The sequence below is a fragment of the Vipera ursinii genome, assembly GCF_947247035.1.
Source record: "Vipera ursinii genome assembly, chromosome: 2".
Lineage (NCBI taxonomy): Eukaryota > Metazoa > Chordata > Lepidosauria > Squamata > Viperidae > Vipera > Vipera ursinii.
In genome coordinates this window covers 68,881,681-68,897,253 of record NC_139513.1, presented here as the reverse complement: position 1 = coordinate 68,897,253, position 15,573 = coordinate 68,881,681, and the positions used below count along the sequence as shown (strand labels likewise).

The 15,573-nt window shown below is 37.8% G+C and overlaps 1 protein-coding gene across 1 annotated transcript in view; it reads left to right on the top strand.

The window, feature by feature from the left end:
- Window positions 1–15,573, top strand: part of DOCK3 (dedicator of cytokinesis 3) — a gene marked incomplete at both ends in the record, with an annotated part of 184,279 nt that overhangs the window by 12,699 nt on the left and 156,007 nt on the right. Inside the window, 4 exons of the mRNA XM_083354955.1 lie at window positions 6,008–6,091; window positions 12,134–12,174; window positions 13,296–13,351; window positions 15,231–15,327. Coding sequence (XP_083211081.1) covers window positions 6,008–6,091; window positions 12,134–12,174; window positions 13,296–13,351; window positions 15,231–15,327 — 278 coding nt within the window. The remainder of the gene's footprint in view (window positions 1–6,007; window positions 6,092–12,133; window positions 12,175–13,295; window positions 13,352–15,230; window positions 15,328–15,573) is intronic.

The following is a 15,573-nucleotide window of genomic DNA, read 5'->3' as shown; positions in this document are numbered from 1 at the left end:
TTAGGTCAGGGGTCCTCAACCTTGGCAACTTTAAGACTTGTGGACTTCAACTCCCAGAATTCCTCAGCCAGAATTCTGGGAGTTGAAGTCCACAAGTCTTAAAGTTGCCAAGGTTGAGGACCCCTGCTTTAGGCCAATTAAAATACATTTTAACATAATGAAAAAATTAACACTGGTATTTAGAAAATTGAGAGTTATAAAAAATGAAACCAAGAAGTAAAATAATAAATCACAAAATTATTAAAAAAATTAAGTAACAATAAAAATATGCCAAATTTGTAGGTTTACTCTTCCTCTTTCCTATGCTGAAAATCTAATTGTTTAATTGTTTAATTAAATGCAAGGAACATCCTCTATTTTACAATTGGACATAAAAAGATAAACAGAAATAGCCCTCTTAATAGAGCCATTTTTTTACTGTGAGTAGTGATGTATTCCTTTTGCATGTTAAATTTCAGTCCTTAAGTTTAAATAATAGGCAAGAATTTCAGGATTGTGAGCCAGTTTGGTGTAGTGGCTAAGATATAGTCTAGCAACTAGAAGACTGAGTTCTAGTCTTTCCTTAGGGAATGTCAAACCTCTTCCTAAATTTTGCCAAGAAAACTGCAGAGACTTGCCCAGCCACTCACCAGGAGCCAATACTAATTTGAAGGTATCCCCCTAAAAAAAAAAATCGAAATTATGAAATTTTCTCATCCTACCTTCCAAAGATTGCAGGATAAAGAAAAAAAATCTTTACCTCTTGACTCAATTTGTCATGATTGAGATTAAATTCTTTGTTTATTATCAAACATAGATGGCAAATCAGGAAGTAGCGTTATTTCCCCTCTACCCAGCATATTCCAGGGATGATACTTGCCTAGAAAGCTGCAGGTTTCTATCCCGTATAGAATTTCTTTCTCCAAAGAAATTCTATCATGACAGGAATCAGTCTACTTGAAATTCTATATTCTACATTCAGTAATTCCATATTATCATCAGAAAATCTTTTAATTTGGCCAATTCTTGGAAATATTTCTCCATGGCAGCCAGTAAAAATCACCCATTAATTAATTTTATTATTTTTTCTTTAAAGCAACTCAATTTTAATGCCTGTTTTGTAAGAATTATTAATTGCGTCATGATAATGTGTCCAAAATCAGTACAATACATTGACTCTTCCTATAAAGAGTATATATTAAGCATATCTTTGTGGAAGTATGATAATTCCTGCCTGTCATTGCAGATAGTGTATTCCCTATTCTGACTTTGGTGTATGTGTGGGCCGATTGTAGCGCAATATCAGGCAAAAATATTGGGGCGTGGTGGGGGAGAGGAAATGCCAGGTTGTATGCTTTTCCTCCAGTGTTTGAGTCTAAAGAGGAGACAGGCAAAAACTACTTATTCTGGAAGCACTTATCCTGTTGCAAACTTTATATGTATTGGTAGACTGCTTTTAATTTTTTTCCAGTATAAATCCTGCACAATGTGTTGAATGTATTCTTTGTTCTGTAAAGAGAAATAATGGATTATTTCTCACAAAATGAATCAGTACAGTTAGCAATTAGGTTGCATTATGCAATTAAAAAAGCACATTTAAAATGAATGTAATTTAGCTACATATAAAATTGTCAAACATAAGGAATATAATTTTTTTAGCTCTTCTAAAGATAAGCCATTGGAGACATATGATATTTCATAGTATTGTATGCTATGAAACATAACTGGAAGGATATAGTTAAATTATCTATTTTGGTTAGCAATTTTATCAATGCCTGTAATTGTATCTGGGGATATAAATAATAATTATGCCATCCTGTGAGCTGATTGAGAGAATATTTATTTAAGATTGAACCACTATATGAGGTGAGGGGGCAATAATTCAAAAGATTTTTAAAAATTGTGCACAAATTCCTGATTTATTTAGAGGTAAACTTTGCTTACCAACTTCCTTTTTCAATGATAGTTGAGAGTTCCAGTGGTGTTGCAAAAATAACTACAACTTATGCCTTTACATATTTTCGACCTTTACAGCGTCCTTCTGTCATGTGATCGCCATTATAGTTACGACGCAATATACTTTATTGATTATTCAATTGACCATATTAAACATAAGCATCAATAAGTACAATATAATAACATGAGATAATATACAGTAAAATGAGATAAAATAGCTATTGTGTGATAAAATAGAATAAAATACAGTGGGTAAGAGTAAACTAAAACAGTATATGGCAAAATAGAAGAAGAAAACTTTATTAATTAAATCAACTGACTGTATCGTATATATAAAATTGATATAAAAATGCAATTGGATAAAAAGAAAACAAAACTTCATAACAGATTGTCACCCCTACACTTATCTCCAATCTGATCAACGTTGTCCTCTTTCTGTCCTTTTTGAGATGGCCTTTGAAATTAAGAGTTCAGTCTTGATGATATTTAGGTTTGTTCCTTGCAATAAATAAGACCCCTGGGTGCACCAATTTTTTTTAGTTTTTAAATAAGTGTCTATATAAGCGGCCCTTTCTGGAGAGTACAATTTCAGTAAACAAGAATGTGTCCAGTGTCTTCAAAGGCTGCTGTTCCCTAAATGCACAATCTTAGAACTCTAGTTGGGACTCCATGAAACCTCCCATGTCTTACCACTGAGTCCAGTTGTTCAAATCAAGGTCTAGAAAAAGCTCTTTTGAAATGTTGATGTATGTAGCTTGTTAAATATTTTTCTAAGTGGAAGACTGATTTGTTTGAGCCTTCAGAGACTTGACGCATTTAAGTACCGCAATATCATCTTGGGCAGTCATATCAATAAATCTTTGTTTGAAAGCTTTAGATCTAATTAGATCTAATTGGTTGAAAAAGCTGGGTGGCCTAAGCACAAGGTTTCTTGTTGTGGAATTGCTCTTTGAAGCACATCCTTAGTAGTCTATTTGGGTCCATGAATAGGATGTTCAGTCAGTAATTAAAAACTGTAATTACTAAATGGCTTTGTGTAGGGATTATGCCCAACTCTGCCCTTATTGCTGGGGCTGGTGTAAACTTATCCAACCCCAAGATATAATTCAAAAAAGTAGATTGTATCTGTTCCATTAAGGGAGACTTACACATCCCCACAGTTCTGTGCCATATCTGATGACTGGGACTATTTTGCTGTCACATACTTTTATGATTGGAATTGGAGTTAATTATAGTATCACAGTTAATATGCCTCGGAGAGAGGAGAAAGGAAAAAAACCCACTCTCAAGCAATCTATGTAGGTTAACAGTATGTGAGAAAGGTCTTGGGAGATGGGCCAAAGAGATGCTGCCTAGGGAGTAGTCAAATAAGAAACAGCATAGACCACACCTGCATAGCGGGAAGAGCCAGAGGTTCAGAAGGGAGCTTCCCTAAGTTCCTAGGTTATAAAGTTGTTGGTGGGAGAATTGTACTTTCAGATTTTTGCAAGACTATTAACGTAGCCTTACAATAAAGTAGATTTAGTTTATGATGATGTTTCTTGTTTGGTCTAACTGACAAGGCTGATATCAGTCTTGCAAGTCTGAAAGTACAATTCTACCACCAACACCTTTACAGCCCAAGAATTTGGGGAGGATCTAAATTAGATGGGCAACTAAATTAGATGGGTGGGTGGGTGGGTGGGTGGATGGATGGATGGATGGATGGATGGATGGATAGATAGATAGATAGATAGATAGATAGATAGATAGATAGATAGATAGATAGATTTGTTCCACAAAACTGAAGTCAGGTGAGAAAAAGCTTTTAACTATAAAATAGTTATTCTAATAACATGTTAGAATGAACATGACCCAGGTCAAATAATTGAAACAAGCATACAAGCTCATGCAACATTAAGTAGTCTTTCAAATAACAATTTGCTAATATGCAGGGAAAATGTATTAATGCCATCAGTTTGTACTAGTATATCTCTTGAATTCCCAATCAGCTCAAAATTTCTGTTGCTAAGCAAGACAGTTGCTAAGTGAATTTTGCCCCATTTTACGAACTTCCTTGCCACAGTTGTTAAGTGAATCACTACAGTTGTTAAGTTAGTAACATGGTTGTTAAGTGAATCTGGCTTCCCCATTGACTTTGCTTGTCAGAAGGTCACAAAAGGGATCACATGACTCTGACACTGCAACCGTTATAAATATGAGTCAGTTGCCAAGTGTCTGAATTTTGATCACTTGACCATGGGGGATGCTGCATCAGTCATAACTGAAAAACAGTCATGTCACTTTTTTCAGTGCTGTTGTAACTTCAACTGGTTGCTAAACGAATGGTTGTAAATAGAGGAGTACCTGAATTTTTAAGATTATTTTCAAGCAGATCTGCATATGATAATGCTATTATCTGGACTGGAGCTGTTTAGACCAACTTCTTCCATGTAAAATGAAGTGGAAACTAAGGATTGGAATATTGAGGAGACTTGACAGAAAATCAAAAATATGCTTCTTAGAGGCAGCAGCCACTGGTAGGTATAGCTCAGGGGTGAGCAACCTGAAACAGTGAAAGAGCCACTCGGAACCGGTTCCCTCACAAAAGGAAAAACTGGGAGCCGCAAAAAATGTGTGCACATGCGCGTACATGCATGCATGCGCAGAACAGGGTTTGAAGAGTGGAGCCAAGGCGAGATATGCACCTACCCTGCATATTTGAATTGATTGGTTGAACTTTTTTAGTCCCACTTTTTTTTTTTTTTGGACTGCAGATGGCAGAGGACTGGGACCCGTAGGAGACGGCTGAAAGAGCCGCATGCGGCTTCGGAGCCGCGGGTTGCAGACCTGTGGTATAGCTGTTAGACATCTGGACAGCATCTGTGCTCCTAAATTTTAGAAAGGTTGTGGAAATGGATTTGTTCAGAAAGGAGATTTGGAGTTGAGAGGATATAGGGATCTGGGATCTAGATGTACGCATCTTGTAATAAATAATTTTAACTATCATTGAGGTGATTTTTGGTTTACGTATTTACATCTTCTTACAACATAACTATAAGGTATAGATCATAATAGAATTTTTCTATTGTCATCTAGTAATATAAATACAATTTGATCTTGCCATGCTTGAACTAACTAAAGTTTAAACTAATCAAATTTATCCCAGTTTGATGAAACACACTACTTACAGATAAAGAAGCTATGCTAAGGGACAAGTAATTGAGGGCTTGCTGGATATGAGTATCTGCCAAATTCTTTTTTTTTTTTTGAAGCTTTTTCCTGTTGTCTGGAAACTATGTTATAGATTTATGACAGATAAATACAAAATCACAAATTCCTAACAGATTTTCAAAATAAGAGCAGAGGATAAAAATATAAAGTAATATCCAATACATCACGTGGTTTAAAAGCACATGAATTAAATAAACTATTATTATGAACTATAGTTTAACAAAATTCACTGGGTTAAAATTCTTACATTCTTACTTGCTTTCTTTAAATTAGTTTATAATGTTAAATTAGGTTACTGATTGTTTGAGTTTTGGTTGTTTTAAACTAATAACGTTACTGATTATTTGTTAATGATTTTTTTTTAAAGAGGAACACTATATATATATATATATATATATATATATATATATATACACATACATACATATATATATACGTATATACATATATATATATATATATATATATATATATATATATATATATATATATATATATATATATAAAACTAATGTCTTATTAAAAAGCATTTTAATTTCTTCTAACTATTTTGTTATTGATATAAAATTCTTTTGGCCTGTTTTAAAAGGGGTGTGGGATTAACATGATTCTATTATAATTAATCAGCATTCAGTTAGGGAGGATGTTATGTTTATATTAATCTTTTTTTAAGACACTTCTTTAATGTCTTGTGTTTTTTCTTTTTCTTTAAATATTTTGGCATTTTGTATTTTAACTATTTTTGAATAAACCAAATATTATAAAAAGCATGTTAATATGAACCTTGTTTCTGTTTTATGAAATCAAATATCAATGTACTGTTCAACATCTAATCTTTTAACGTATTGTGTGTCCCTAGTTATATGCAGCTTCCAAGGACATGTACAGCAAGGCTTAGTTCTAGAACTAGGAGAAACTGTTCAGATCTTGGAAAAATGTGAAGGTATGATATATTGAAAATATTTCTTCTGACGTTTATGAACTGCCCCAACTACTTACTTTGCTTTTTCTTTTTATTCAAGTAGTAATAATAATTTGTGATCATAATGGTATCTTGTGGGTGTACTTTTGTAGCCAATGCTACACTAAATACAGTGCAGAATGTAAATTTTATATCCCCTTCCCTTGTTTCTATTCATTTACCACCTTTTGTCTTGTAAAGAGGAGATGAATAAGATAGGAGAAATGAATTTCTGTGATCACTGAGGTTCATTGTTTTTTATTAGGTGTTGGGAAGCCAACCATGTTAGAGCTATCTGTGCATTCCCCAAAAGGAGTGCATTTTATATTTTGCAAACCTGTGTTTCAATAAATCATTTGAGAACCATGATTATTCAAATGCTTAGTAAATCTAATCTGACCCACTTTCTATAAGAAAGATTGAAGCGTTATTAGTAATCCTGTCAGAAAGGGGTCAGCATATTTATTAACCATCTGTCTAGAAATATTGGAACCTCATTTTGGGGAGGATAAGGGTGGCTAGTGATGATTTTATCATGATAACCAGGAATATATTTAGATTTCTTAATGAGTTGCATTCTAATACATAGTCCAAATTATTTAATACCAGTGACTAATTTCAAAACTTTCTTGAAACTATTGCAACTACAGTAAAAATTTGTAAAAAATAAAGCTGTCAACATATAACACTACAGATAATCCTCAAGAAACGACTGCTATTGAGCCTGCCCATTATGCTCACATGACGTGTCATTAGGTGAAACGTAACAAGCCCACTATCCCTGCTCTCCCCAATGTTTTGCAAGTGGAATGTGGAGTGCCTCCTGGGTGGGGAAGGCTGTTGGAGACCTAGTACAGGCACAGGCCCACCTGCCCTCGTCTCCCAAAGGTCTCCCACTCCCCCAAGATGTCCCATGCTCCACTTCCAACACCATAGATTCCAACAAGTTTTTCCCCACTCTCACTGGCTCCTCCCAGGCCTTAGGCCTGATTCCCACCCACCAAGCCAAACAACCTTCTCATTTACCTTTTAAAGGTCTTCCAGAGCTCTGGAATGAATTTTATTTTTGCATAGCCAAACAGCACGGTTCTGAAAGTGGCTGCCATTTTATCCTTCCACAAAATGGTGGTTGAATTTGGGTCACTTCCATGTGGCCCAAGGATAAACTACTTCACTTTGCTGCCTTAACAAGGCCTGCAGCATTGAGAATCTTTTATAGCACTGGACAGACCACTGTGATGCAGCAAAATGAAGCAGTTTGTCTGGTGGCCGCCATTTTGTCCCCATCAACAAATGGTTGGGACAAATATATATATATATATATTTAATATATTTTTAATTTGGTTCTTAATTTTTGGATTCTGGATTTTTAATTCCCTGTAAACCGCCCTGAGTCCTCAGGGAATAGGGCGGTATATAAATATAACTAAATAAATAAATAAATAAATAAATAAATTGGTGGCTGCATTTAGGTTGCTGCTGCACAACCCTGGAGTAAACTGCTTCATTTTGCTGCCTTACAAAGGTCCCAAGACTTTCTATAGTTCAGATATGATAATTAGGCTCTTGCTATCTCAAGGAGGAAGCTTTATGCAGCATTCAGAAACTTCTGCTTCACTGTGCAGATCTTCCAATCTAAAGAAGCAAAATGAAGCAATTTCTCTATTGGCTGCCATTTTGATATATTCACAAATGTGTGGGACAAAATGGAGGTCACGTTTCTGGGAACACATGGCCTGCCCTCCTTTCATATGAGGTCTGGAGAGTCTCAGAAGGTAAGTGGGATGTGATGGGTGTGTGAGGAGGAGGCCCAAACGCTGCAGGGTTCTGACAGAGTGGGATGGGGAGAGTGGCAGGAGGGAGCTGCAGCGACCCTGTGGTGGGTCATAACAGCAAACAACTGCAAGCCTGTTGCAGCTGTCATAACTTTCAAATGTTACATGTAGCTTTTGGGAGGTGTGTCATAATCTCAAAAGTTCATTAAGTGGCCTGTCATACTTTGAGGTTTACCTGTATAACGAAAGGGTTATAATTGTATGTTAGATTATAAATAAAGGGTTAAATATCTATGCTGTATATGACAACTAAGAACATTAAAATAGTGACCTTGAAGTATTTCAAATTCTTATTATTTTCTTTGCAAGTAGGTAAGTAGCTTTAATATTCCACGTAGTAACTGAGCACTTGTGCTTTTATCCTACAAAGTGATTATGTGCCACTTTGACTCCTAGCAATTACATAGAGAGAAAATTGTAGCTGCGAATTCAGAGTATGAATTTCAAACTAGGTTAGGATTTGGTATTAATGGTGTTTATGCTGTGGCTAGATGAAAATCTTTGGGATGTCTAATTGCTGATATTGCCATATAGGAAAGAAAACCAAAGTTGAAAAGATAGAATTACATTAGGAACATGGAATGTAAGAAGTGTGACACTCTGAAACACAGTGAAATATGAAATGAAATGGCTATAAATTGACATCTTAGGCATCAGTGAATTGAGATGAATTGGGATTGAACATATTTATTCAGAAGATCATACTGCTTATTACTCAGGACAAAAAAAGGATGGAATGGTGTTGCTTTTACAGTTAGAAATGCTATACAAGAATAATGCTTGGCTACAATGCAATGAATGAATGAATAATATTGATTAGACTTCATGGACAATTATTTAATATGACAGTTATTCAAGTTTGTGCTCCATCTACTGATGCAAAAGGGGCAGTTAACCCCTTTTGCATCTGTAGTTGGAGCACAAACTTGAATTTTATCATCATTATTTATAATCAGGTTTAATTAGAAATTAACAGAAAGTGTAAGTATACAATGCTTGTGATTGGGGACTGAAATGCCAAAGTTGGAAAATTAAAAGAAGAAAACGTAGTTGGATTGTATGGTTTAAGAAACCGAAATGAAGCAGGAGACTGGTTTAAATTTGCCAGTCCAATGATTTCTTGATACCTATCTTCAAATAAAATATTTTTATCAATGACTTGGAGTTGGGGAACATTTAACAAGTTTACAAATGATACAGAGCTCAGAAGGATAAAAAATAGTTTAAAATTGAAATGGAAAATTAAAAACATCTGGACAGGCTTGAGCAATGGCCCAAAATGAATAGGATGAATTTAATAGGGAAAATTTCTTATCTGAATTTGATAAGAAAAACAAAAAATAAAATGATCTTGTGGTATAATAACAATAGTATAAAGCCCAGATCATGGAAGGAAATTGTTTTAATCTATTCTCTCCTGATCAAATTCCAGTTTGAATGCTTTGTTTGCTTCTGGGCCTCATATATTAATGGAAAGTGACAAACTGGAGCAATTCAAGGGAAGACTATCAAAAAGATGAGAGTTCTGGAAAATAAATCCTACCAGAAACACAAAGGAGTGTGTTACATTTGCAAAAGAGATAGCTATGGGGAATATGATAACAGTCTTCAAATTGTTGTACAGGATTGTCGTACAGGAAAGAGAATGCAGAGGGTAGAATCAAAAACACTGAGTTAAAACTATAAGGAAGTATGTTTGGGCTAAATGTCAGAACAAACTTTCTGAGAGTACAATTGTCAGCCAGTGGATCTGGCTGTCATATATTTTCATTGTTGGAGATTTTCAAATCGAGGCTGGATGTTATCTGTTACAGGTGCTTAGGTGCTTTAAGAGATACTTCAGAAAGCAGAAACTGCCCCCAAATCTGTGATTCTATAAAATATAGGTGGGAGATGTTTCTATTAATGTTTCTATTTCATTAAAAACAGAAACTCAGACAACAACACCATGTAGTAAATTGATTTTTTAAATTTCCATTTGATTATTCTGAAAGCAGAATTGTTAGATGATCACTTATCAACATAAGTTAACAAAGCTCCCCTCATTCATGATCTGATCGAGGAGGAATGTGCGGATCTAGCGTGCATCACGGAAACTTGGTTGGGTTCGGAGGGAGGGGTGCCTCTCACCGAGTTATGCCCTCCAGGTTTCCGGGTGCTGCACTAGCCACGGGCTCAGGGCAGGGGTGGCGGGGTGGCAGTGGTTATTCGGGAGACTTTGTGTCCCCGGGAGGCCACCATTGTCCAGATGGCTGGGAGTGAATCCCTCTTCTTGAGATGTGGTCCTCGGGCTCAGTTGGGCTTGTTGCTTACATACCTGGCGCCCGGCTGTGTGGCAACAGCCCAGCCCGAGCTGCTCGACACTCTCTCAGGGTTGGCGGTGGAATTCCCCAGGCTTATAGTCCTGGGTGACTTCAACCTGCCGTCACTGGGAGGGTCGTCGGAGTTAGCTCGGGAGTTCATGGCCTCCATGTCGGCCATGGGCCTGACCCAAGTTATTGAGGGCCCGACTCATGTGGGGGATCATACTCTCGACCTGGTGTTCCTATCTGGACAATGGTTGGATGATCTGGGAGGGGGTTCCCCGTCCATCACCCCTCTGTCATGGTCAGATCACTACCTCCTGAGGCTGGTTTTCCGTTATGCCACCCCCCGCCGCTGGGCGGCAGAACCGACCAGGTGGTTCCGCCCCAGGCGCCTAATGGACCCGGATCGGTTCCAGAGGGCGCTTGGGCCTATACCCATCACCCTTACCCACAGCCCAGTCGATGCTCTGGTGGATGCCTGGGAAACGGCTGCGGCCAGGGCACTTGACTGAGTTGTACCCATGCGACCTCTGACCTCCTACCTCCAGGGCCGCTCGCAGTCGGTGTTGACAGGAGGGCAGAGATCCGCCCCGAGGCCTCTCATTTGTGGAGTCCCTCAGGGGTCGGTTCTCTCGCCTCTCCTGTTCAACATCTATATGAAGCCACTGGGTGAGATCATTCGTGGTTTCGGGGTGGGGTATCATCAGTACACTGATGATACCCAACTTTTTCTTTCCACCCCGAACCAACCCAGTGATGCCCTCGCCGTGATGTCCCGGTGCCGGGAGGCGGTTCAGGTCTGGATGGGGAGAAACAGGCTTCGTCTCAATCCCGCCAAGACTGAGTGGCTGTGCATATCGGCATCTCGGGCTAACCAGACTATTCCACCTCTAACGATGGGGGGTGAGGTGTTACCCCCCGTTGATAGGGCTCGCAACTTGGGCGTCCTCCTGGATTCACGACTCAATTTTGAAGACCACATAGGAGCCGTGACCAGGGGGGCTTTTGCACAGGTTCGCCTGGTGCGCCAGTTGCGTCCCTATCTGGACCGAGATGCCCTACGCACAGTTACTCATGCGCTCGTGACCTCCCGTTTGGACTACTGTAACGCTCTCTACATGGGGCTGCCCTTGAAGACCACTCGGAGGCTTCAACTGGTGCAGAATGCGGCCGCGCGAGTTGTAATGGGGGTCTCCCGATACTCTCATGTAACACCTCTACTCCGCGAGCTGCATTGGCTTCCGGTTGCCCTCCGGGTGAAATTCAAGGTGCTGGTTATTACCTATAAAGCCCTACATGGCCTGGGTCCGGGGTATTTGAGGGAACACCTGCTGCCGGCATCAAATGCCCTTCGCCCAGTGCGCTCCCACAGGGAGGGTCTGCTCAGGGTCCCACCGGTAAGAGATTGCCGGCGGGTGATACCCAGGGATAGGGCCTTCTCAGTGGGGGCGCCTGCCCTCTGGAACCAGCTGCCAGTGGAGCTGAGGACTGCCCCCGACCTCCGGTCATTCCGCCGGGGCCTGAAGACCTGGCTCTTCGAGCTCTCGGGCCCAGGCTGAGGAGTAATTTATTTTAATCGGGGTTTTAATTGCACAGGGTTAGTTTAATCTTTTTTAAATTGGTTTTAACTTTTGTATTGCTGGTTTTTTAACTCCCTGTAAACGGCCCTGAGTCCTCAGGGAAAGGGCGGTATATAAATGTAAATAAATAAATAAATAAATAAATAAATAAATAAATAAATAAATACTAAAACTCAGAGCTCTAATTAGAGATATTGCCAGAATATCATATGAACCTCTTACAATTAATGAAAATAACAAAATTTGTAAATGTTAAATCTTTTAATAATATATTTTAATATAATTTATTTTATTTTATTTTAGGTTGGTACAGAGGAATTTCAATAAAGAGACCTAGCATAAAGGTATGTTTAGATGCTGCTTTTAACAAAAACAGTATTGAATTTGATGCATACTTTCAAATACACTTACAAGGCCACTGATAAATGTTGACTTGAACTAATGAAACAGTCTCCTATATTGTCAATAAGTCCAGCAGAATATTTAGTGTTCTGATAAGCTCTCTGTAAAGTTATAATAATAATCTCTTATAAAAGGGCAGTCAATCATGAAAATTGAAATAGTCAATAGTGTCAACCACAAGCCTTAGTCCTAATGGGTGGCACATTCAACATTCATTGCTAATGGTAAATATATTAGCAGTCAGTTTGGGTTATGTTTTTACTAGCATGACAAAGCACAACCAAATGCTGGTTTTACCCAATGCTCTGTACTTTAGTAACTATTTTACAAGCCAAAATATGAAAAATATGTATACCATACAGTACAGGTAAGCCTTGACTTATGACTGTTTAACAACAGTTCAAAAATTACAATGGCCTCAGAAAAATTGACTTAAAACCCAACCTTGAAGTTAAGACTATTGCACTACCGCACATGATCACAATTTGGGTGCTTGGCAATTGTTTTGCATTTAAAATGGTTGCAGTGTCTTTGGTTGCAATTTGCAGCTTTCCGAGGTCCCAGCTTCTGACAAGCTAGATTCATTTAACAGCCACTTCATTCACCTAATGATCAGGGTAAAAAATTGTTGTAAAATTAGGTCTTGTCACATGATGATTTATTTACAACTGTATCGCTTAATGACTGAAATTCTGGTCCAAATTGTGGTTGTAAGTCAAGGATTACCTGCAATGGATACACATTCAAGATTCAGAAAACTGATAAGACTTGTATGTAATTGAGAATAAATCAATTTCAATCAATCAGATTTTCTAATCTGTCAGCATTCACCAAACGATACTTAAGTAGGGTTGTTAAACTGCATTTATAAAAACCTTACAAATGTATCACATTTCATTTTGGGGTAATGCAAAATACAGGTAAACAGAAGTAATGAGACCCCAAAACACAGATACCGTAGATTAACAAAAAAGAAGAAAAGGGATTCTAAAACTAGTTTCACCAAATGGCCTGATAAATACTGAATTCTGCTGCCCATCAATTAATTCCATTTTTCTTGCAGGGAATCTTTCCTGCAAATTACATTCATTTGAAAAAGGCACTTGTCAGTAACAGAGGGTGAGTATGCACTTCTATTATCAAGAAATTAATATATCTGACAGATAGGAATCTTAACATTATTTAATATAGTCTTAATTTAAACTACTTTTGCGTGTAATATTTAATACAGTTGTCTAAAGCTGAAATGCTGATATTCTACAAAACTATATTTGTTCTAGCAAATAATTCCAAGAAAAAAATTACATCCAATTTCTTCTCTAATTTTTTTGCTAAACATAAGGAGCATAGTTAAAAATGTTTTCTTAAGGATCACTGATTAGTCCTTTGTCATAAGAATAAAATGTCAGGCAGGCTGTTTTTCTTTTTAGTTATGTGATATGCCTATGAGACTAAACTAGATAACCCATGTTTTAGAGATATTTCCTTATCAGATTCCTCAATAACAGTGCTTCTAATGTGTTGCCTTCACTGTAAAAGTTAGAAATACATTCAAAGATTATCTGCCTTGAAAATAGCCCATGTCAGTCCAGTCAAATATCAGCATAGGATGTGTTTTATGACATTTTATATGGCATCACAAATTGCTTTATGATAATGTCATTAGACGTTTTATAAAATTTATCAAATTTCAATTCTGTGAGAGTCATGGCTCCTGGATTTTGGATGCATTGTATAAATTAGCCCATTTCAGATATTTTGGCTCAAAAGGTTTTGCCATAGTTTGCACTGTTTCACATGTTTAAAGGCTATAGGAATAAGAGTTTTAATAATATATATAGATTAACCAGAGTATCAATTAATGTTTGTCAGCCCCACTGGGTAGAGCAGACCAGAAAATCAACTTCAAAAGAGTACTGAAATTACTTTTATTGAGATTTACACAGTCCTGTAAATCTGATATTTGGGCTGTTGCAAGATGCTTTAGGGATGCTGTGGCTCAGTGGGTTAGGGCGCTGAGCTTGTCGATCAGAAGATCGACAGTTTGGCGGGTTGAATCCTGAGTGCCGCATAACAGAGTGAGCACCTGTTACTCGTCCCAGCTTCTGCCAACCTAGCAGTTCGAAGGCACGTAAAAATGCAAGTAGAAAAATAGGGGCCACTACGGTGGGAAGGTAACAGCGTTCTGTGCGCCTTTGGCGTCTAGTCATGCCGGCCACATGACCAAGGAGATGTCCTCGGACAAACGCTGGCTCTTCAGCTTTGAAACGGAGTAGAGCCCCTAGAGTTGGAAACGACTAGCACGCATGTGCGGGGGAACCTTTACCTTTACCTAAGATGCTTTACCTGGGGCTACCCTTGAAAAATATTTGGAAACTACAACTAGCCAGAACACAGCCATGCAGACAGGTCTTGGGGCCCTACGATGGCCCATGCCACACTGCTGTTCGGAAAGCTGCACTGGTTGCCACTTTGCTTCCGGATCCAATTCAAGATGTTAGTTATCATCTTTAAAGTCCTTCATGGCATGGATCCAGCTTATATGAGGAACCACCTTCCCCCACAGGATTGGCAGACTTCTGCAAGTCTGAAAATGCCTCCCCCTCCCTCTTTATCTGCAAGATAACAGGAAAGAGTCAAGTCTGAAACATTTTCTCAAATTACATTTCTGTTTTGGACTCAGATTTCATTTAGCTGATTGTTTCCTTGGTTGTTGCTCTTCTTCTTTTTCTCAAGGTTATTCTTACATCCCATTACACAATTCCAGTAAAAAGATAGAACTAAAATTGTCATAAAATAAAATTTTGTACAATGAAACTATACATATAAGGCAGAAGATTATTTGAGATTGAACACTCCACTATATGAAGTAAGTGTTATGTATTTGGGGATGTTTATTATATACAAATGAATACATAGTTTCAAGGGAAGATGGAAATAAATGATTCCGCAGTCCTTCTTTTTATGATATTTTCACTGGTGTTTATACATTTTACAGGCAGTATGAAACAGTTGTTCCACTTGAAGATTCTGTTATTACTGAAGTTACAGCAACTCTCCAGGAATGGGCTCTGCTCTGGAAGCAGTTATATGTGGTATGTAAGCAAAAGCATGTAGCTCACAAGGGTATAATAGTTATATAGTGTGATTGAAGATGATGATAATAAGTATGGTACTTAGAGACCATCTGACACTTTCAAAGTCTAGTTCCTGAGAATCCAGAAATGGTCCAACCTGAATAGGTCCAGGAATAGCCCATTATGCTTGATTCCCTGAATGGTTTAAGAAAATAAAACAAGATTCTTCCATAAATACATGACCCTATGGTGATTTTTTTATAC